Source organism: Motacilla alba, chromosome Z (genome assembly GCF_015832195.1).
Source record: "Motacilla alba alba isolate MOTALB_02 chromosome Z, Motacilla_alba_V1.0_pri, whole genome shotgun sequence".
Lineage (NCBI taxonomy): Eukaryota > Metazoa > Chordata > Aves > Passeriformes > Motacillidae > Motacilla > Motacilla alba.
The window spans coordinates 56339278-56361674 of record NC_052046.1 but is presented as its reverse complement, the minus strand read 5'-3'; the positions used below and the strand labels follow the sequence as shown (position 1 = coordinate 56361674).

General features: G+C 40.8%; 1 protein-coding gene across 1 annotated transcript; it reads left to right on the top strand.

Moving 5' to 3' along the window:
* Window positions 1-1433: 1433 nt before the first annotated feature.
* On the top strand, window positions 1434-22023 carry SNAPC3 (small nuclear RNA activating complex polypeptide 3). The gene is made up of 9 exons (XM_038125205.1): window positions 1434-1696; window positions 7685-7762; window positions 8986-9070; window positions 11061-11165; window positions 11678-11827; window positions 15330-15412; window positions 16639-16803; window positions 17820-17927; window positions 19609-22023. Exons 1-9 carry the CDS (start codon window positions 1476-1478, stop codon window positions 19754-19756), a joined length of 1143 nt encoding a protein of 380 aa, XP_037981133.1. The 5' UTR covers window positions 1434-1475; the 3' UTR covers window positions 19757-22023.
* Window positions 22024-22397: the final 374 nt, after the last annotated feature.

Below are 22397 nucleotides of genomic sequence, written 5' to 3'. Positions count from 1 at the left end.
TTCAGGTAATGTTGCAAGTGCACAAAGGGAAAAGGTATGTTCATAAAATAAACAGAGCATAGGCAATAACAACAAACGCATAACAAGGCAGGCATGGCCTTGGAAATTGGAGTGATATTCCTCATGGCGCAACTCATAGGTTTCAGGGAGGATTCAACAGGAAGTGAGGGCAACAGCCCTTAATCAAGAGCTTCTTCCAGAGCTGAGGAGTGTTATGAGGCACAAAGGTGATGGATGAAGAAAGCAGAGGGTGTAACTGAAGAAGGAAACAGAGACTGTCTATACTTACAGGAAAAACAGAGCTTAGCAAAACTTTCCTAATGAGGAATAATAACTCCAGCAGAATAAGAGGCAGAAGTTAATGAGAGCTAATAAAAGAATTCAGCACTGAAATGCAGTGCAAATCTGAATATAACTGGGGGAGGTATAAGGACTTTAGGCCACGTTGTGATTGCTAAGCAAAGCAAAATAGGCTCTTGGCTGAGCTTTCTTACATTCTTAACTCCCCCTATACTACTTTGCTTTGAAACTAGCAGGCAAATCTCAGCCGTCTCTCAGCATTCTGCCCATTCCATACAGCATGCAAAAACCCAGTCTCCTTTCATGAATGTTTTCAGGTTTGTCTTCACCCCTTGCTTCAACACCATCTGATAATACACCTCTTTCCCCAGTATTATTTTTATAGTTAGAGAAGTAAGAGGAATAGCTGAAATAGCTGGAGTTGTTCATAGTTGTTCTCTATGGAGAAGAGAAGGCTTCAGGAAGACTTCACTATGGCCTTCCAGTACCTGAAGGGACTTATGAAAAAAGAGTTTTTATAAAGGCAGGTAGTGACAAGACAAGAGGCAATAGTTTTAAATTGAAAGAAGGCAAGTTTAGATTACATGTTAGGATGAATTCTTTGCTGTTTTGTCTTGAAGCAAGTGCAAAGGCTGTGGTTCAATGGGTATGTGCATCAGGTATATCAGGTTAGGCAATCCAGATTTATTTCTGTTGCCTTCCTTAACAGGTTGCGCTTATGTCAGCTTTGTCACACTACTTCAGTGGGGAATTCCCAGATGGTTGGCACATATATATCCTTTATAAGTGTTGGTATTAGCAGTGTTGGGTGAAAGGTTATATATCTCATTAGCCTTTTTCATTGTACCAAGGCATTAAGTTTTCACTTTGGGAGCAGAATAAGCATATTAAAGTAGCCAGGTGGGGATTGGTCTTTTTCCCCAGATAACAAGTGGCAGAATGAGAAGACAGTCTTAAGCTGTGCCAGCGTTTTGTTTTGTTTGTTTGGGCTTTTTCGGTTGGTTGGTTTTGGGTTTTTTGTTTTGGGAATTGTTTTCTCCCTGGCGAACGCCGCCCGGTGTTTCCCGCCCGGCAGGAGAGGCGCCGCAGCCGCGCTCCCGGTCACGCGGCAGCCTCGGCTCCCGCCCCGGCCCGTGACGCGCCCGGCGGCCGAGCGGAGGGCGGGCCCGGCGGCCATGGCGGCGCCCGGCGCTGAGGCAGCGGCGCCCGACTACGAGTCGGCCGAGCTGTACACGCGCGCGTTCCGCGTGGGCGCCCTGGGTCTCGGCTGGCGGCGGCTGCTGGGGCCGCCCGACCTCTCCCTGGCGGCGGAGGCGGAGGAGGAGGCGGACGCGGCCGTGGCGGCGGCGCTGGGCTGCGCGCCGGGCACGGCGGCCGAGCTGCGCGCCGTCTGCAGGTGGGGAAGCCCGGCTGTCTGCAGGCCGGGATTTGCGGCTCCGGTGCAAGGGGCATGCCGGTGGCCTCGCTCGGCGCTGGTGCGGGGAGTGGCTGGCGCTGTCGCCGGACGCCGCGGCGGTTCCTCGGGCGAAGCGGAAGGTGCTCAGGCAAAACCGCTTCAGAGCAGCCTCTTCCGGGCCTGTAGCACGCGTTTGTTTCTATTTTCCGAGTAAATACAGAGGCACAGACTGCCAGAGGGTTGGAATGGACCTAAAAGCCATGCCATGTCCAGGGACACGTTCCACTGGACCAGATATCTTAGAGCTCAATCCAGCCTGGCCTTGAGCACCGCCAGACCTCCAGCATCCACAGCTTCTCTGGACAGCCTCTTCCAGTGCCTCACCACCCTCACATTAAAGAATTTCTTGCTAATACCCAATCTAAATTTGCTCCTTTCTTATTTGTACTGAATACTCCTTCTCCTGTAGTACAGTTCCTTATGAAGAGTTGGTCACCAAAATCTCTGCAGGCCGAAAATGCCGTGAAGGCAAACAGTTTTTGTGGAGGTTAGTGCTCCAGTTGTGGAAACCTTGTTACATCCACGAATTTACGCGAACAAACGGTTTGGTGCTTAAAGTTACATGGGTAGACATTTAGCAACATATACCTTATAGGAGGAAATAAGCCAAGCATCTGTTTATATTAACAAAGTATCGTAAAATCACAGAATATGTTGGAGGGGACTTCAAAGGTCATCTTGTTCCAATCCCGCTGCCGTGAGCAGGAGCACCTTTCACTAGAGCAAGTTGCTCAGAGCCCCATCCAGCCTGGTCTTGAACACTGCCAGGGATGGGCATCCACAACTTCTCTGGGCAACCTGTTCCAGTGCCTCAGCACCCTCACAGCAGAGAACTTCTTCCTAATACTAATCTGAGCCTACACTCTTTTAGTTTGAATCCCTTAAAAACATCATTTAGAGTAGTTCAGGTAGCTGGCTGCATACAGTACTTGTTGAGTGTCCCTTGGTCCGTAGCCTCCACTGACTTGTTTTGCTCAGGGCTGGTGGTGAAGTCAGAGGTATGGAAATGCTTTGTGGGTGTTGAAGCAGCAGCAAATCTAACATGCTATGGCTGGAAGATTTTCAGGTCATGTGGATAGTGAGAATTGTCCTTACCTGTAGAAAAGGCCTGATTTCAGGCAGTAACTCCTGCAGAAAGCATCACAGTAATTTATCTGTAGTCTGTCAGTAAGGAAAACAGGCCAGAATTCTGATCCTAGCTGTATAGCTTTGTGCTTCACCTGTCACAGTTCTGGTGACTAGCATAAATTTTTAGCATTACTAGCATTAGTAAAAATAGAGGATGATATTGGTTTAAAGGAAAAAAAAAAGTATCCTGGGGTGGCAGAAACTGTGACAATTACTCTGTAAGCTCTTCCAGTCCGGATGATCCCTGATTGCTTCTGTGCTGTGCCTATTCTCTGTGGCAGCTCTGTTGCCTAAGCCTGTCTGTTGCTGTTTTCATTTGAATTCCAAGGAGTTTTTGCTGTGGTTTCATTATTTTTCCCCACACTCCTTTTGTTTTTTTCTTCTGTTCTGCTTTCTTCAGTTAACACCTGCTGCATTTCACTTGCTGTCTGCATTAGCTGGTGTTACAGAGCAATGCTGTCTGCTTAAGGCTGAGTGTGCTGTGAACAGTGGTTGTTTGGGAAAGAAAAAGAAAAAGACTGGTGATCTATGAAGGAGAGAACTATCATCTGGCAGCCTTTTGTTGGCTTTGCAGGAGAATGAAGCTAAACCTGCACATCTTGGTGTGACCTTCCCCCTGTCCAGACTAGAAATCCTAATATGTAATCTCTGTGTGCTTTTGCTTTTAAATTAAATGGCCCTAGCCTCTTGAGTCTCTCCTGAACATTTGCCAGCCTTAACTTGCTACCTCTGATCACTTTCACTCACCTGTTCTGAGCTGCTCATACTGCTGTCTTGAGGAGAGATGAGAACTCTGGGCTACACCAAGATCTGTGCTGTGATATCCTGTGATCACATTTATTACTGGTTTAAATATAATTTTATAAATACTGAAATGAACACATAATGGAAATAAACACAGATTTTTCTGACTCTACTTCTAAGGAAACTTCTGGTAAGTAGATTTTCTTTGGGTAGAAGAGAGATAGGAAGATGTAGATACTCCTACATCTATTTTTAAAGAAGTGTTGGATTAAAATAATCTTTCATGGTTTCAGGATGAAGTTTTCAATATTCATCATTAAATCTTTTTTAGAGTAGAGACATAGTGTACATTTAAGTACTCCTGACAATGTAGAGTCTTCTGGTGAGGAGAAATGGTATCATGTTTAAATGCTGTTTAACTCTTTGAGCACCCCAGTGCAAGGTTGTTATTGTAGGGTTTTTTTGTTTGGTAGGTTTGGGTTTTTTTGGGTTTTTTCTTGGTTTGGTTTTTGGGCTTGTTGGGGTTTTTTTTTTGGTGTGTTTTTTTATTATTTTTTTGTTTGTTTTCTTTTGTTGTTTTTTAGATTTTTTTGTTGGTTCATTTTTTGTTGTTGTTTTGCTTTTTTTTCTTTTTTGTTTTATTATTATTATTTTATTATATTTTGTTCCTGTAATACATTTCTACAAACAGAATTCAGGAAAAAATTTGTATCTTCCCTCACTTACATTTGACTCAGTAAGAATGCCTTGCATATTGCTCAAGTGGCATGCTGATAATCATTATATGAGAGATTGCTCATGTTTTCATCAGATCTTAAACAGGTGTAAAATTGTGTCTGTATCTGGACAATTCCATCAGTAATTCTCTTAAATAACCAAGGTGTCAAAAGAGTAAAATTGTAGGTTTTGTTCAAATGCCTCGGGGGTCTGTGAGCAAAGAAGATCACCTTGGAGTTTGTGATTGGTGCTTGAGTGACTGAATGTTGGAGATGATGAATTATGTTATTCTGTTTTGTCTTCTGTGGGATGCATGTCTTGCATGTATAGGGCAGGCTAAGCCTCAAATCACTGTGGGTTTTAGGTAGGTCAAGAGAGGTGAGGCTTGCAGGTACCTCATTCAACTTCAGCCCTAATTCACCCTCTTGTTTTATTAGAAGGGGTAGTTGTAAATATCTCTTGGGACGTGTTATAAAGCTGCGTTAAGCTAGCATTAACGTCTTAACGTATTAGTATCTAGTGTCTTGTGGTATTAGTGTCTCAAAGGTGATGAAAGTACTACCTTTAAAATATGTGCAATATAAAGAGTCATATGAACACTGTAACTGCTTAGTATAAAGTATCAGGCCAAATACTAAAATATCTTTGAATTTCTGAAAGAGAAAACTTGTTATGTTGCTAGAATATCTGGGAAAAGTAGAGTCACAGACTTTGAAGACTTCATTGGTAGTCTGCTTCCAAGTCTATGTTTCCAGAGAGTTCTCTTTGGCCTTTTTATTTCTGATCACCTAAAAATACCTTTGTAGGGGACATAAATTTATATAACACTTGGCATTTGACTTTTTTCAAGAGACACTTTCGACTATTGTTCCTCATTACTGTCCTACACTTCACCTTAGTTTCCATTAAACAGCATGGGCAGTGTTTTCCCCTCTCTGTAACTGTGTGCACTAAGTGAATTTGTCATGCAGGGAATAGTCTCTTTTGGGGACACAGTAGAATCCCAAGCTTGTGGCAGTCAGGAGTGAGGTGTTCCTGATGAAAACTCTGTATTGCACACTCTTCCATGTTTTAGGTGTCTGACACTGAATTAGCCTTCATTTCTGAAGGGATCAGCATATAATTCCTGTTTGTAAAGCCTGGCTTCCTCAGGACAATGTACCGAGTATTGCTTATGTGGTTCCACTGGCAGCAGTGGGGTTATGCAGGGGGAGCTCCAGCGTGGCCTGTGTGTAAGGCCACACAGCAAAGCCTTTCAAGACTTCATTGCACGTGATACAATCACATATGTAATTAACTGTTGGACAGATTTTTAATACTAAAAAAGGTGCTTTGCTTTTCCTTTAGAAATTGAGGGTTTCTGACTTTTCAGGAGTGAGAAGTGGCAGTACCAGTGCTTGTAAGGTTCCATGGAACTTGTCAGGGGTTCAATGTCAGTATCCCTTTACACCAGCTACCTTCCAGTCCTCACAAGGAAAAAGAGGAAACAATTTTAATGTCAGTTATTTTACACTAGCAGCTTTTCCAGGGATGTTAGTTTTTTTCCATGAAACAGGCAATTAATGGTCATGGTGTGGATAGCACAGCCAGAGATCCCACCTAGAGCTATGGGAAGAAAGAGAAGCACAAGTATTGTTAGTAATTTGTGACATATTGTTGGTGAGTTCTGGCACAGAAGGGAAATGGGAAACTGTCACCTTTGATGCAAGTGAAACTTCACAATAGTAGGTCATAAACATTTTCAGATCCTGCATATAATTCCTGTGATGTTTAAAGAACTGAATACAAAGTCATTTCCTCAAAGTGGTATATTTAAATGAATATTATACATATTCAAGTGACTTGGTCTCTTTGGTGTATAGGATCACTGATCCAGTGTGCCGGGAGATTTTGGATAAATAATTTGGTCATGTTGTCAGTTTTACAGAAAGGGTCAGTTGTGAGTTGATTTGCCTGTCAGGGGATATCCTTTCCTTGGTTATGTGGTTGTTCATAACACAGCACTATGCTGCCTGCAGAACAGCCCCATCTAAAAGGTTGGGTGGTGTTCTCCAAAGGGCTATTCTCCATCTTTCTGTTAGTTAGATTACTATTTCTCAGCTGTGTTTCAATCTACATTTGACACAGGATTAACTTGGTTGTCTCTGCCTCCACTTCCTCAAGTTGGAATGTTAAGGATAAGGTCCATTCTGTTTCCAGGAGGTGGTGGCTCATTACTGCGAAGTTCCTTTTAAAATGGTACTTCTGAAAGAATCCCATTTTCTCAGTAACTTAAAAATTTTCTGTTTGAGATGAAAACTGTGAAACAGAAAGTTGAAAACTTCTTATGTTGCTGAATGGTAAGTAACTAAACAATAGTAAATTTGTATTACTGTCAATACCAAATGACTTTATTGGCTCATCAGAACAAAGCCATCTGTCCACAATCAAAATTTTGTCTCTGACTTTTGCTTATTGTCAGCTGGTAACAGATTTCTGTTTCTCAGTTGCTTTGTGGAACTGCTATGCAGTTCCACTCCAAAGGGTTATTCATTACTGTAGTGATATTATTGCTGACATGGGGAATGTTATAAGTTTATAATGAAGAAGAATATAATGAAACCATAAATGTTATTGAGGATAAATTGTACAGTCCAAAACGTTTTCCTGGACTTCACCAGTGGTAGTTTCATCCCATAAAGAGATGGGTTTGCACAAGAGTTTTCTGGGATTCAGACTCCAGGTGGACTTAGGCACTGGAGTAATCCCTGCCTTTATATAGTCTGCAAAATTGGAGAGACAAAAGCAATCAAGTCTGATTCAAAGCAGTTCTCCGTTTTAAATATTTTTTTCCTCAGACTGTTTTCAAACTGGATAAAATTCTATTGTGATTAATGCAAAATGCTTCTGGGAAGGACTGCAGAGGAGGGGATGTACATGTGATGATTCCTCTGAATCTGGTGTGCTTCGGTGCACAACCTGAAATGGGAACTCACAAATGAAACCAGGTGGTGAAACCACCTCCAGATTCCTGCCTCTCATACTTCTACACAGACTGTGAGAAATCACTGCCATGTCCAAAGAGGATAGCTCTACATTTACATTAGATATCGGGTAGAAATTGTTTACTGTGTAGAGTGGTGAGGCACTGGAACAGGTTGCCCGGAGAATTTGTGGATGCTCCATTCCTGGAAGTGTTCAAGACCAGATTGGATGTACCTCTGAGCAACCTGGTCCAGTGAAAGGTGTCCCTGCCAGTGCTGCTGGGAGGAATGGAACAAGATGATCTTTTAAGGTCCCTTCCAACCCAAACTATTCTATGATTCTGTGATTCTATCTGTTATTTTTTTATTGCTCTAGCATTGATATGTTGATGTCTTCTGAAAAAGAAGAGGACCCAGATGTTATTCCTGAAGATAGCAGTCTGTTCACTCTTCGGTATGCTGTTACAGTGCTCTCACAGTACCCTTATTTGGGTGGGGTGGAAAATCAACATGGAAGTATGGCTGGCTGCTTATTCCCTTTACAGGCAGTGCTTTCTGAAGCACCGTACAAAAATACCATAAGGGCAGAAACACCAGCTTATGATGTCATCATTGGTATGAGTCTTCTGAATGTTGCTTATGAACTTTTTAATTAAGATATACAGAATATGCCTTCTTTCTTATTGGAAAAGGATTTCTGGACCTAGGTGCTTCTGTAGTAGTGCCTAAGTTTGGAGTGTGCAGGTACCTTCTAATAATCATGTGTGTGAGGTTCCTGCAAAGAAACCTATCTCATACCTCTAGTAACTCACAGTCACTCTGTAACAGCCAGACTGTAAGTACTGATGCTGTATCCAGATGACCTCTTTATCTGAGCCCACTCTGTTTTGTTGTGTTTTGTTTGTTCATGGAATTTATTGATACAACTGGTGCATTTCAGAGGATAACCACTATATGTAAGGTTTCTATCAGCTGGCACACTTGGCCAGTTCAGGCCTTTGCTGTACTTTACATTGCACTAATGTAAAGAAATGTGTTTAGAAATGTGATCAGTGTTAAGCCTGATTGTGACTGAAAACCATTGTGGAGGTCTGGAGGATAAGTAAACTTATCCTGGGTGTTAAGGATTGGGTGTTCATTTAGTGGTTAAATACATATATTGTAGTAGGTATTCTACTTATGATACTCTTTCTTCTATAACTGATAATGAAGGTTTGTTTTTTGGTTTTCGGAAGTGTCTATGCTAGGGCTGAGAAAGAATATTTGTGGATTGTTTCTTTCCTTGTGTTTTACTTGAACATGAATTCAATTTTTTTGAAGCAGAAAGAATTGTAGAGACAGTTTCTGTAAAAGTCACAAAGTATTTTGTCCTAGGACAACCTCTTCAAACATTTTGCTCTTTTTTGCTGTGAATGTAAAATTGCTCACAAACAACCGGTCACTTGCACATGAGGGGGGGAAAACCCACAAGCTGAAATGCACAAGCTGGCCTGTGCACTCTCAGGTTTTATGAGGCTCAGGACATGAATATTTTAAGTTAGTCTGTCCCACTAAGACCGGAATCCTGCTCTTTGAAAGCTGCTCTGTAGTAGCTTGTGTCATTTAAAAATATGAAATTCTTGAAATTCTACGTGGAAATTGTTGAATGAAATTTTGTCTTGTGTTCCTGCCCCTCAGAATTAGGAAGAAGGCCTTAGAGAGGAGAGAAGAAACAATTATTGTGGATCGGGCTTGCAGACAAGAAACTCTTACGTATGAGATGGTAAGTTGCCTGTCATCTTATAGGCTCTCAAGACAGCCAAAATACAACTTCTTTGTATTGCTTTTTTATTCACCACTATGAAATGTACACTGTAAATGTTTGCAGATACAAGTTTGCTGGTAATGATTAAAGACATTTTATAGAAAGATAGAACAGGAAGTCTGCTCTTTACTGTCTGTTAGTACTGGATGTAGTTAAGGAGGAACTCCATCTCGTTACTGCTATATGACTGCTTTTTTTAAGTGCTGTGAACTTACAGCTAGTCATAGAGCTAGAAAAAATGTGTAATGTTTTGCTCCTGGAGTTCAGTGCTGGAAACTAAGCTTCAGTGTGTGAATGATTGTGTGCTAGTTTCAGTATGGCTGAGAGAAGAAAACAGTAGCAGCACAGTGGTGGTAAATTCCTAATTCTGAGCTTTGTAAACCAAGTTTTTCAGCCATTCTAAACTGTCAGGAGCCAAGAGTGTAGTCATAAGCCCCTGAAAAGCCTTATTGGAATCTTGTAACTGTGCTTAATAAGTTGGGTTTTTTAATGATTTCTTCTTAACCATTGAAGTCCTAAACAGCAAAACCTCATTTCATAAATGTTCATAGAACCATTAAGGTTATTTAGGAACCATTAAGACCTTTAGGATCATTGAGCCCAACCATTACCTTAATACTGCCAGATCCACCACTAAACTGTGTCCCTAAGCACTACTTGTACAAATTCTTTGAACTCTTTCAGGGACACTGAAGTGCTGGAGTCCATGGCTTAGGCAAGCCATGAACTGCTGTAAAAATTAGGGACAGAAGTGTAGTGAGGAAAGAACCTCATGTTCGACTCATTCGACTTGTTTTTCCCCTTGAGGTTTCCTGGTCTGTTGTGAGTTATCCTGTTTCAGCTGCTCAGTGATCCAGCCATATGTAAACAACATGATGCAAATACTCTGCTGGGCTGTTAGTCTGCGGAATATCTAAGAAAATATTAGCAACAGAAACCTTCATAAAGGGTTTTAATGAATACTGCTGTATGCATTGAAAGAATGGTCATTTATTGCATTCTTTAAGCAAGCCGTGTCAGAGCTGTGATTCTGTGGCTGGGACCACGATGCCTTTGTACAGGAGGAGAGCAGTAAGAAACATGAGTTAGGAATGTGTCACATGAAGCAGGCAGGTGCGAGGCAGGGAGCACAAGTATCTCAGAGTCTCACAGGAGTACAAGTTGCTGTTACTAAATCTGAGGAATACTCCGTGCTGATGGGGGGTGTTTGTGCAGGAACACACTCTTGATTTATTGGAAAAGAAGGAAATGGCTACAGAAAAGTACCTTCCTTCATTTTCACAGCTGAACTGTGTCTTAAACACAAAGCAGGATGAAAATGTAGGGATCATTTACTTCTTTTCTAAAACACAGTACTGTGGCAAGGGCAGTGCTGAGTTTTGGGTTTTGATTTTGGAGAAATTGTGGCCTTCAGCTGTGTCTATCTTCCCTGATAAGAAGAAGTGTTGCACTGACTGTAATTTTCATATATTTAATTCTTGTGTATATAAAATTGTGTATATTTTCTAGATTAGTGTTTCCCAAGTTAAGGTTGTATATGAAAGCATTCAAAGGGCATTTCAAAGCATTTAGTGGTGAAAGTTGGTAGCCGCTGGGTTCCATGAGGGCAGAATGACAGCAGCCTCTAATTCCTTTGTGTGAGGCCTCTCAATAGCCAAGGAGCAGCCAGCTGTCTTGCAACAAAACTGAGAAATGAAGGAACGTGCTTGCAGTTGGTAATTGAAGCAGCTTCTCACCTTTCTACTTTGGAGGAAGTAGGCTGTTTTCAATTCAGAAGGTTGCATAGTTAAAAATGAATTAGCATTTCTCAGACTGTTGCCCAGTCTGAGAAATTTATTGTGTGTGTGTGTGTGTGTGTGTGTGTGTGTGTGTGTGTGTGTATATATGTATATGTATATGGTTTCCAGTATAATTTATATATGTGTGTGTGTGGTGTATGTTTTTCCAGGAGTCACATGCAACTGGAAAGAGGCCAGACAATCCAACAGATCTAATTGAGGAGGGAGAACTACTTTTAACTCTGAACATCTTTTATCCTGTTATATTTCAGAAGGTTGGTATGAAATTCTCTGGGTTGTATTCTGATTCTTTCCTATTCAGATAATATCTTGTTCTCCCAAGCAGTTAAAATCAGTGAGTCTACTGATGACACGTGGTAAATTCCTCAACTCTGATAATTTCTTCAGGCTTTTTCAGAATCTGGCTTTCATTCAGTTAGTGGTTTCCATAACAAAACTTTTACAATAGTTATGCAGTAGTTAATTTACTTTACAGAAAGCTCAAAACTTGAAAATAAATACATGAAAACTAACTACTTTTTCTTGATTTGGGATAAGTGAGCACAGACTTTTTGTCTTTTCTGCACTTTCTGATGGAGAATGTAACATTTGAGTTCTGGAATAAAACTATTAAATATCAGTCTTTGGAGAGGCTGTGGCAAAATGCTGTTCAGAGAAGTGATGTGCCAGATGCTGCCAGTAATGACCTTAAGATGTCAAATGAAGTGCAGTGCTGATGCAGACAAGTTATAATTTATCTGGAGTTTGTATTCTGTGTTCTTTGTAGCATAAAGATCACAAACCCTATCAAACAGTCCTTGTACTGGGCAGCCAGAAGCTCACTGAGCTGAGAGACTCGATTTCCTGCGTCAGTGACCTCCAGATAGGTGGTGAGTTCAGCAGTCAGCCAGATCAAGCACCAGAGCACATCAGCAAGGTAAAACTTTCTGTGTGGAACCCTCTACATGTATAGGAGTCTTGAAAACATAGAAGGGGAAGCAGAGTTTTGTTTCACTGTTTTTTCTTCAGCACTAAATTCAGCTGCATTGGTTCTTCCTGTTGGTTGCACTGCAAGTAAATACTTCATAGCGGCATTACCAAGATGATGTATGGGCAATATCAAGAAAAACATCTTGTTTTGGGCAATATCAAGAAAAACATCATCATTGCTACTGCTAGGAAATAGAAACTCAAGCAGTGAGTTTTACATAGATATATTCCTGTGAACTAATTTTATTTTGAGCTGTAATTTGAAACACCAGAGGTAATAGCTTAATCCCACTAATAATAATAAGCTAGACCATCCCACTGTGCTGTGTTGTTTGCAACTGGATGCTAATCAAATGAAGGGATGAAGATTATTCTTCTCTCCCAGAGTTGCTATGTATTTTCTGGATATGAGCAAAACAAGTAATCTAGTTGAAAATACTGAAATTTAATAATTTTGATCATACATCATATGACATGTAATAATATGTCATATCATAGAATGGTTGACATTGAAAGGGACTTGTGGAGGTCATCTGGTCTGCTCCCTCTGCTCAAGCAAGGCCACCTACAGCCAGCTTCCATGACCATGTCCCGACATTTTTTGTGTATCTCCAAGGATGGAGGTTGCAAAACCTCCTTGGACAACCTCTGGCAGTGTTCAGTCACCCGTGTCAGTAAAGAAGTGTTTCTTGAGGTTCAGGGGGAGCTGCATGTGTTTCAGTTTGTGCTTATTGACTCTAATCCTGTCACTTGGGACTGCTAAAATGAGCCTGGCTCCATCCTCTTTGCACTCTCCCTAGACGTATTGTGTATGTTAATGAGATTCCCCTACCTGAGCTTTCTCTTAAGGATTCTAACTCACACTTGTCTCAGCCACTGCTTTTAGGAGAGATGCTGCAGTCCCATCATCTTCATGGCCCCTGTGGGACTCTTCCTCCAGTATGTCCTTGTCTCTGTTATACTGAGCAGCCAAGAACTGAAGACAGGCCTTTAGGTATGGCCTCACTAGTGCTGAGGAGAACTGAAGGATCACCTCCCTTGACCTGCTGGTGGTATTTTATCTAATGTAGCACAGGATCCCATCTGCTCCATTGGCTGTCTTTTCTGCAAGGACACATTGTTGCTCATGTTCAATTTGGGATCTACCAGGTTCCCTGAGTCCTGTTTGCCTAGCTGCTCTCCAGCTGAGTGGCCCTCAGCATACAGTCAAGCATCAGCTTGTTTATCCCCAGGGGCAAGACCTTGCAATTCTCCTTGCTCAACTTCACCAAATTCTTTTTGGCCCATTTCGCTGGGCTGTTAAGATCCATCTGGCTGGCCACAAGATCACCTGGTGTATCAGCCACTCCTTCCCGTTTTGTGTCAGCAGCAGAGAGGGTAATGGTAACAGCTAGAAGTGAATCAAAGAGTCTGAATGTTAAACACATTCCTACTACTGTGTCTTCATGCAGGTCATCTGAGAAGTCCTGTCTTTGGAAAAGCAGCATCTGCTTTTCCTGTGTTTTGGCAGCCTAGAATTAATAGCTCAAAGAGACCTCTGGGCACAAATGAGCATCCTCAGACTGATGATGGAGAGTGCTTGGTTGTCCATGGTTTTCCCATTTAGAATAAATAGGGGTACTTCAAGGACTTACTGAGTCCTTGAAGGGTGGCTGAGGGCGAAAAGGAAGCTCAAGAGAGACATTATCACTCTCTACAGCTATGTGAAAGGAGGGTGAAGAGGGTGTAGCCAGGTAAGGGGTCAGTTCTGCTGGGTAACAAGAGATAGGATGAGAGGAAATGGTCTCAAATCGCACCAAAGAAGGTTTAGATTGGTTATTAGGAAACATTTCTTCACTGCAAGGGTGGTCAGATATTGGAGCAGGCTACTCAGGGAAGTGGTGGAATCATCAGCCATGAAAGTGTTCAAAAATATGGGGATGTGGCACTTGGGATATAGTTTAGTGGTGAACATGGCAGTGCTGGGTTAATGGTTGAACTTGATGATGTCAGAGGTTTTTTACAACCTTGATGATTCTACAGTTCTGTTCCAACCACTTCCTGGGACCTCAGCATACGTAGTGATTGTTTTGGAAGACAAATGCAATGCTTTTACCGTGAATACCCCCTTCCTCTTTTCCTCCAGCTCTTATTGCTGAGTGCAGCATGATACGATGTGGGATGTCCTTTGAGTCAGTTTAGGTCAGCTGTCCCAGCTACATTTCCTCCCAGCCTCTCACCCAGCCCCAGCTTACTGGTGTTGGCAAGACTTGGAGAGACAGCCTTGAAGCTCTGCAAGCACTGCTCAGCAGTAGCCAAAACGCTGGTATAATATCCTCTCCCTTTGCCAGAAATGCAGAGCACTGGGGCTGCTGGGGGGAAAGTTAACTCCATACCACATTAACTCTCTGTGCATTTGATCAGAACACAAAGTACTTCTTACTGAAGTGACAGAGAATTGTTGAAGTCTTGTCCCCTGCACACATGTGTGTGCACATTCACACATGCACAGCTACACATGAGAGCACTTCCTGGTCACATCTGTATAAACAAGTCAGACAGGCAATTCTGGAAGTTCCAATCACCTCGCTTCTAGGGTCTCACAAGAAGATCTATCATCCTTCAAAATTTTTCCTTAATTACAAAGTTCATCACGTGTATACAGTCCATTTGTAACATTCTGTTCCATCAGAGATAATTAACAGTTTATGGCACTCATACCAGCAGTGCAAGAGTCACCAGATGCCAAATCAATTCCAGAACTGAGCTAAACATTAACTTGCTGTCATTATGTTCTCTAAACCATATTTCCAAGTGCCACATTCACACAGCTTTTCAACATTCCCAGGGATGGTGATTTCACCACGTCCCTGAGCAGCTTATTCCAATGCCTGACCATCACCTGCTGATGGAAAGTAGGAAATAAATAACTTTTTATTTTGCTTTGCTTCTGTATGCAGCCTTTGCTTTTTCTCATTTTCTGCCTTTCTCTGAACCCATGAGCTTGCCTGTCTTACTTTGTATCCCCAGTCCTGTGAAGAAAGAGGAGTGAGAGTAGATATCTGGTAGCCACCCAAAGTAAACACACTGCATCTTGCTAATTTTTTTAAATATTGTGCTTTTTTTAAAGTCAGTGCCTTGCAATTACTGAGTTTTTGCAGTGATGCCTATGTTCTTGTTCTGTGTTTTTGTAGAAGTCCATAACTTCTGTGATGGGGACAGAAATAAGAGAAGAGCATTAAAGTAACCTATAATGGCTTGAGAACAATATCAGCAGAGTAGCTTCATAGTTGGCAATCATACGAGCCTAGTTTTTCACACCAGCATCTACAATCAGAGCAGAACTTTTCTTAGATGCTTGTAGAATGAGCTCTCTTAATATAATTTAGATATCTAAAATGCTTGGATTTTTGTCATGTTCTTGTTTAACAGTCATAACACTAATGGAGACTTCTCTCTCTGTCTCTCAGGATCTCTACAAGTCTGCCTTCTTCTATTTTGAAGGCATCTTTTATAATGATAAAAGATACCCAGAGTGCAGAGATCTGAGCAGGTACGTTATATGTAGATGTTGATTAAGGAAAACCTTAAGGATCATAAAATTTGTTTCATTTTGTTTATGACTTGTGATGTTACAGATACTGGAATGTCTTGAGTATTGAGCTGGAATGAACTTTTCCTGCTATTTTTCCATGATGAATTGGTTTTTACAGAGAAGTTTAACTTTACTTGCTCTACTCATTCCTTCCATTCGCTTCCCTTTTGAAAAGAGTATGAATCCATCTTTTAACCTGCAAATGCTGTTTTGCTCTGTTGAGATGGGATTTCTGTGTAAAGTGACAGGTGGCATTTTGTACTGGGTGTTTAAGTACCTTCCCTACTTGTGGTGGGAATCAAAAGACTTGCCTGTGAGGTAGAAGATGTTTCAGAAAGACAACAAGCTCAGCTGTGTGGCAGTGGTTGTCCTGCTCAGTCTTGAAAATATGCTGAATGCCTTAATTGTAAAGTTAACATGAGGTCTGTGTGACTGATCAGATTTTAAGGAAGCATGGTCTTGCTGATATGGTAGTGAGATTTAGGAGATCAAAATGTTTAAAATGGTTGGTATGGAAGAGCTGACTCTGTTGGACCCTGTTGTTCTGCCAGACTTTGTATGTGACTTCAAGGAAAATCAATGTTTTACTTCTTATCTTTCTGTCTGTTAACAACAATGGTCTTCACAGAAGGGCTTGTCGTAGCATACACAGCTTGCTGAGTTAGATGCCTTGTTTGTAGAAGTGTGCTGAAAAGCCAAAAATAAATTTTCAGTAGCCAATGCCCTTCCAGTGCTAAATTTTGGAAATGTAACTGCACTTGTCAGTGCAAGAAACACTTGTCAGTGTTTCTCCTTGACAAAAATGAAATGAAACAAGAGGGCTTTTTAATACTTTAAAATGAAGTCATTGACCAAGAGGGCAAAATAACCTGCTAGTAACTTGAATTATGTGATGGAACAGTCTGACCTGGATGGGTGCCATCAGGAGCATACACTGAGTAAAACTCCTCAGGAAGCTGCCTGGTGAGGACTGGAGGCAGATGTTCCACAAGAGCAGTGAACAGTTCTATGGTGTTGTAGTATTGCTGGGAAATCACCTTAAATTACTACCAAATGTTGTGAACTGTTTTGATTTCCATCATTTAACCATGTCTCAGAGAAGAATTTTGCATGTCCCCAAGGTATCTTTTTCTCTGTATTCACAGTTCATAGCTTTGCTGTGCTGATGGCCTTTCTGTTTTCAGAACAATTATAGAGTGGTCAGAATCTCATGACAGAGGCTATGAAAATCTGCAGTCTCTTAAGATGGAGGACTATGTATTTAATGATTTATCCCTCAAAATTGGCTTTCCATACCTTTACTGTCACCAAGGGAACTGTGAACACATCATTATAATCACAGATATAAGGTAAGTAACTATTCTTTGGGAGTCCTTGGGCAAATAATGTAAGCCTTCTCTGGACAAACTTCAGACATTAGATGCTAAATGTTTGTTAGACTAACTTATTTGCTTTAAGATTATTCTGCTGCCTTCTGCAGAGCTTAATTTTTTTCTTCTACATGGGAGTATCTCTGAAAGGAAGAGAGTAATCTTCCTTGCTTCTTTTTAATTTGCGTACAGAGAGTGCTTTGCAATTACTGTGCTGTGACTGCTGTGTAACAGGAATGGCAACCACAGTGTCAAGATCTTTCTACATAGAGCCAATGTGTGGCAGATTTACATACTAATTCTGGAGCACCAGGGAGCAGAATGTTGTAGGCTGTGCTTGGACTCAACTGAACAATTAGTTTGAGCTTGAAGCTAAGGGGCAGGAACTGAAAAGATAATAGAGGAATGGAAATAGTGGGCTGAGATGGATAGGCCAGGAAGAGAAGTGATGTGATAGTGACTGTGAGGTGGCAGCCACATCAACAGTAGAACCATTGTGTAGACTTTGCTCAGAGCATATCTGAAGAGAGCACTCCTGTCGTTGTAGTGGGTCATTTTTTGTTCCCAGGAGCCTGATGTATCAGAGTGTTGATAATATATGGTGCTTTCCAAAAGGAGCATAACCCAGAGAAAAGCATAGATGTTGCACATAAATGATGTGAAGATTCACCTGACAATAGTTTGTTGGTCTGTATAGGAGATAAAAGCTTTAAAAAGACCACAGAAAGGTAACACAGAAGTAGAAGTCTTAAGACTTCTATGTTACTGCACAAACTGAATTTACTTGTGACCATAAAATCCACAGATGATGCAACTAGCAGTCTATCTCCAGATCTTCATCTGTGCTAAGAAATGTTAAGCAGAAGTCTGGTCAGAGTTTACATGGGAATTTAAATCATACCCTATCTTCAATGTCCATGCTTATGTTCAGATAAATTTCAGTATGGCAACATCTGTATTGCATGTGTTGTATTTATTTATTTATTTCCCTCAAGGCTTATTCATCATGATGACTGTCTGGATAGGAATCTATATCCCTTGCTGGTCAAGAAACATTGGCTATGTACCAGAAAATGTTTTGTGTGCAAGATGTATACAGCAAGGTATGCTACATTCTTGATGCTATTGTTGTCTTAATTCTTTCCAGGTGCTGCTCCTAACTTAAAAAATAGTAAAAATCAAAGCTCTATATGTGTTTCATAATAATAATAATAATCTTCACTCTTAAAGCAGCTGACCTCTCTCTAACCAGGAAAAGGCTTCCTGCAGATAGTATTCATTTGGAATTGATTCAGGAGTTTCAAAAGAACTAAATGAGTAAGAGATTAATTATTTGATTCATGCTCTTTGCCATATCTAGAGCTTGGCTATCTTATCAATTACATTTGAAAATCCTGCTTTTGGGGGAAAGTGTGTTTTCCTCCTTTGCAAGATATGTATTTCAGAATAATTTACCAAAAATCATACAGTGCTTTTGTTTAATTGAGCATCTATGCAGGTATAGATTTATCCAACTCTAATATAATAAAATCTGGAGATTTTTAACAGGCATTTAACTTGCCCCACAGGAAACTCCTAACATCTACCTGAAGACTGTGTGCTCTGCAGCTGTTCTTAAAGGAACTCTTTGTGATTTTCTGCCCTTAAAAGAGCAGAATATGAATTTGGTGCTCTTTATACATTTTAGTAATGCTAATTTATATACGAGACAGACTTTCAATAAACAGAAATTTCTCCAAAGACTAGATTAGGCTCCCTGATTTTTTAGCTCTGAATGATTCATTTGCAAAAACACTGCTTGCCTTTTTTTTTTTGCTTAGGACAACTTATGCTCTCAGCCTCTGTTTGACACAGCAACTGTGTCTTCATTGTCTTGCTTGTTTGGCTTTAGACTTCTCTGGAATCAGGCAAAGAGCCAATTCCCCTTGAGATGGGAGTCCATCTTTGTGTTCCTAGCAGAGCCCTGAGGATACCTTCAGGATACAATCTGTGAGGCATTTGGCCATAAGGGGAGGTGGAGCCAAAGGGTCAATATGGGGGAAGGATGGGATGGGGAGGGCATTACCAGAGGTGATGTAAATGCATTAAATTAAAACCAGGATTAAGCACTAAGCTTAAGTGGGGACATGCTAAACCATAGACAGCAGAGCTGCTTTGGCTGGCTGTCCAGTGTGTTCTAATCTGTGCAGATAGCATCTGTAATCACCAGAAGCCTTCAGCTGTCGTGGCCTCTTGAGTGCTATCATAAATTAATTACTCAGTGACATGGCAGGCCCTCCTTATACATGTTAACTTGTGTTCATGTTAACTTCAGTGCTTGCTGGAGTGTGCTACAATCCTCACCTTGACTTGACTGCATCATTTGGGTCTTGCTTTTAGACTCCTAAATGGTTTTGATTACTCAGAGGAGCTTGGGTCAGTACGCATCTGCTCCATTTCACAGTTTCTTGCATTAAGGGAAAAAAGATTTATGATTTAGATGGCCAAAGGGTGGACAGAAGATTCCTGTTTTTTTTTTTTAAATGCACTGTACCAGCAGCACTGGTTTGATGAGTTTCTCAGGAAGTGCTGCTGGAGCTGCTGGGGTTGACATGGAATGGGGGTGGAGTTCGGAAATGAGCTGCATGCGTGGAATAGGAGATATGCAATATAGGTAGAACCTTGTGTATATAAAATTATTACTGATGTTTTTTGCTGCCATCCCGAGTCCTGAGTAAAATGTTGAGATGTTTGCTAAAAGTGTGTTGCACTCATAAGGAAACACTTGTGTTTTGTAATCTGCAGGTGGGTAACCAACAGAGACAGTCTGGCACCAGAGGATCCTTGTTTCTTCTGTGATGTTTGTTTTCGGATGCTCCATTATGATGCAGAAGGCAATAAACTGGGGGAGTTTCTTGCATATCCTTATGTTGATCCTGGGATTTTCAACTGAAACTGACATGTGCCAGGATTAATTCAGTGAATGACATTGTTGAATCTGTTGCTCTGGCTGTTAAAACCACTGGACAGCTTGGGCTTTGAGCATACTGCTGGGTTTCAGGTTAGGCATGTAATCCTCTCCCATGAGCTGGAAGGAGCCCTTTGCACTGGAAGACTATCATCTAGTGTGTTTTTCTAAGTAAGCAAGTAAGTATGATTTTACAGATAAGTTGGCATGCAAAAATGTAATACACTTTTACAACATTCCAGTAGTTTGGATGCTATGGACTGTAAAATATAGATATTTGAGAATACCTGGAAAAGGAAACCATGACATTGAGAAGCTCTGTGCATCCAAGGCTCTGTACACTTCTGTGGATGAGAACATGGTGTGTATATATCTTACCTTGAAAACTCTGGCAGTGGCCATATTTGGTCAAGGATGGATAGCACTGAATTTGTAGGGAGAACGCTGTCTGAGAGAGAAGCTCAGAATGCTGGGTAAACTCTTGGGTCTTTCCTACAAATGAAAGCTTGCATCTGAAGGCTTTTGCTGTCCCTGGTTTCTGACTCTTGAGTACTGATTCTGTAGAGAGGAAACTGCATTTCACCATTACTTAATTGTAGCCTGCCTTTTTAATAACTTTGCCAACTGTTTACAGTGTATGCAGTGTTCATTGTGCACCTTTTTATTTAGTATCATTCTGTTATTGTAATGTAATAGTTTTTTAATTAAAATGTGGCAAATTTGTAGTTCCTACAAGTCTCTTGTTAAACTGAAACTTTGTCAAGACAGGATATTATTTTTTTTAAAGTCTTCTGGGATTAAGAGTATGTTAGTGGCAATCTTTGTTTTAGGAAAGTTAGCGCTAACTGCTTTTCTTTTGGAAACTTCAGCTAATTCTTGTTAGGGGAAGACAGCCTACTCTGACAATCTACATACAGGAAAGTGACAGACTGAATCCTGTTGAAGTCCTGTAGCTGCAGATTCTGACAGTGCTGACTTGATTATCTTAGATGTCTTAAAACAAAGGTATCTGAAGCACTTGGAGGACTCCATTGATCACTCCCATATCTCACTGCTTTCTAGTGGTGTATTAAGTTATTTGAATATAAATCCGTGCTTTTTTTAGGAGCAACAAAAAAAAGTGGTTTTTTTTTTCCTGTCTTGTAAACCAGCCAGTTGTTGGTCTTTGTATTTCAATGAACCAACCACTTGTAAAAGCAGGTGGTGATAGTTCTCTTATCCTTCAGGAATCTGTAGAAAATGGAATGCCCTGCCCATCTCAACTGTGATAAGTCTGTCTGCTGGGGATGGGCTGCTTTGTGGTGCTTCAGCAGCTGTTTTAATGGTCCTCTACTATACAGCTCTGGTTGCTACTTCAGCATTTGCCTCACAAGTTGCTACTCCTCATCATTCCCCTATCTCCTCCTCTTTCAGCTGTCTCCCATAAATATACAGGCTTCCTAATCCTCTTCAGTATTGGATCATGGATCATAAAGAGAGCTAGCTTGAGTTCTAAAGCAGCAATCAGTAGTTTTTTTGTGGAGGCATTTTTTTTTTCTTTCTTTAGCCATAGAGGGAAAGGAGTGGCAAAATGTGAGTTTACTCTTTCATTAAATTAATTTGCCTCATATATGCTGTCTCATACACAACATATTTATCTTCTTAATTAAAAGTTAAGATCAAATATATTTCAAGATTGGTGTCCCTGCAGATCAAGAAATTTTACTGGGTCAGTCCCATACTTCAGTAAGGCAGATAGAACCTAGCCACAGTCTGGGTGTGGGAGTTGAAAGCATTCAGTGTTTAACTACAAAACAGAGAAGAATCGTATTAGAAGCTTGCTGTTCGTATAACGTGGTCCTCTTTCATATTCAGTGATGCATCTTGAGTAACAAATGGAAGAAAAACGTTATAGTAAGTCATAGGTTGTAAAGATCCCAGAAGCTGTCACAGGACAACTTGGTCTAGATTTGATAAGTCTTTCTGAATGAGTCCTCTGAGTGAAATCCAGCATTGCATACAATGCCCATTTGTAGCTAAATCTCTATGACACCAGCTGGATATTTGTTTCAGCAACTTATTAAGTGCTGAGTGTTTTGATGATGAAAATATCTGAGCAGGTTTATTACTTCATGACAAAAAATGAGAAAAATTTTTTTTTCATAGTCTCTTGTCTGTGTGTTGCTAGTTGAATCTCAAAAACATTAACCTGAATCTGTGGTTGGCTTTTGCATTTGATTTATTTTTTATTAAACACTCAGTGATTAGACATTATGATCCTTTACAAGTTATTCCAAACTTCCCAAATGTCTTGCAGATTCTCTCCCTAATGAAAGTTTATGCCTTGCTGACAAGGGGATACCAAACACTGTTTCTTGTACTGAGGATAAGGAGAGGTCCCTCCGATTTTATGTTAATAGGAAGTTCCAGAGCAAAACATAATTAATATAAACAGTGCTATAGCATTTCCCCTGCTATCCAGGCACTTGTAACATTACCACAAGAGTCCCCTATGTACATGAATGATGAACAACTCTACAGGGCTGCAGAGTATTTTAAGCTGTAGTAAACTCCATTCTTGAAGTAGGGATGCTGTTGTTGAAGTAAACTCTGCTTTAAATTTTGTGCATAACTGTGTTTTCTTTCT

Excerpts from the sequence above, each read along its gene's own strand:
- SNAPC3 (XM_038125205.1), top strand. The coding sequence starts at position 1,476 with ATGGCGGCGCCCGGCGCTGAGGCAGCGGCGCCCGACTACGAGTCGGCC. Across the intron at positions 9,071-11,060 it reads AAACTCTTACGTATGAGATG|GAGTCACATGCAACTGGAAA; the intron begins GTAAGTTGCCTG and ends ATGTTTTTCCAG. Across the intron at positions 16,804-17,819 it reads ATTATAATCACAGATATAAG|GCTTATTCATCATGATGACT; the intron begins GTAAGTAACTAT and ends ATTTCCCTCAAG.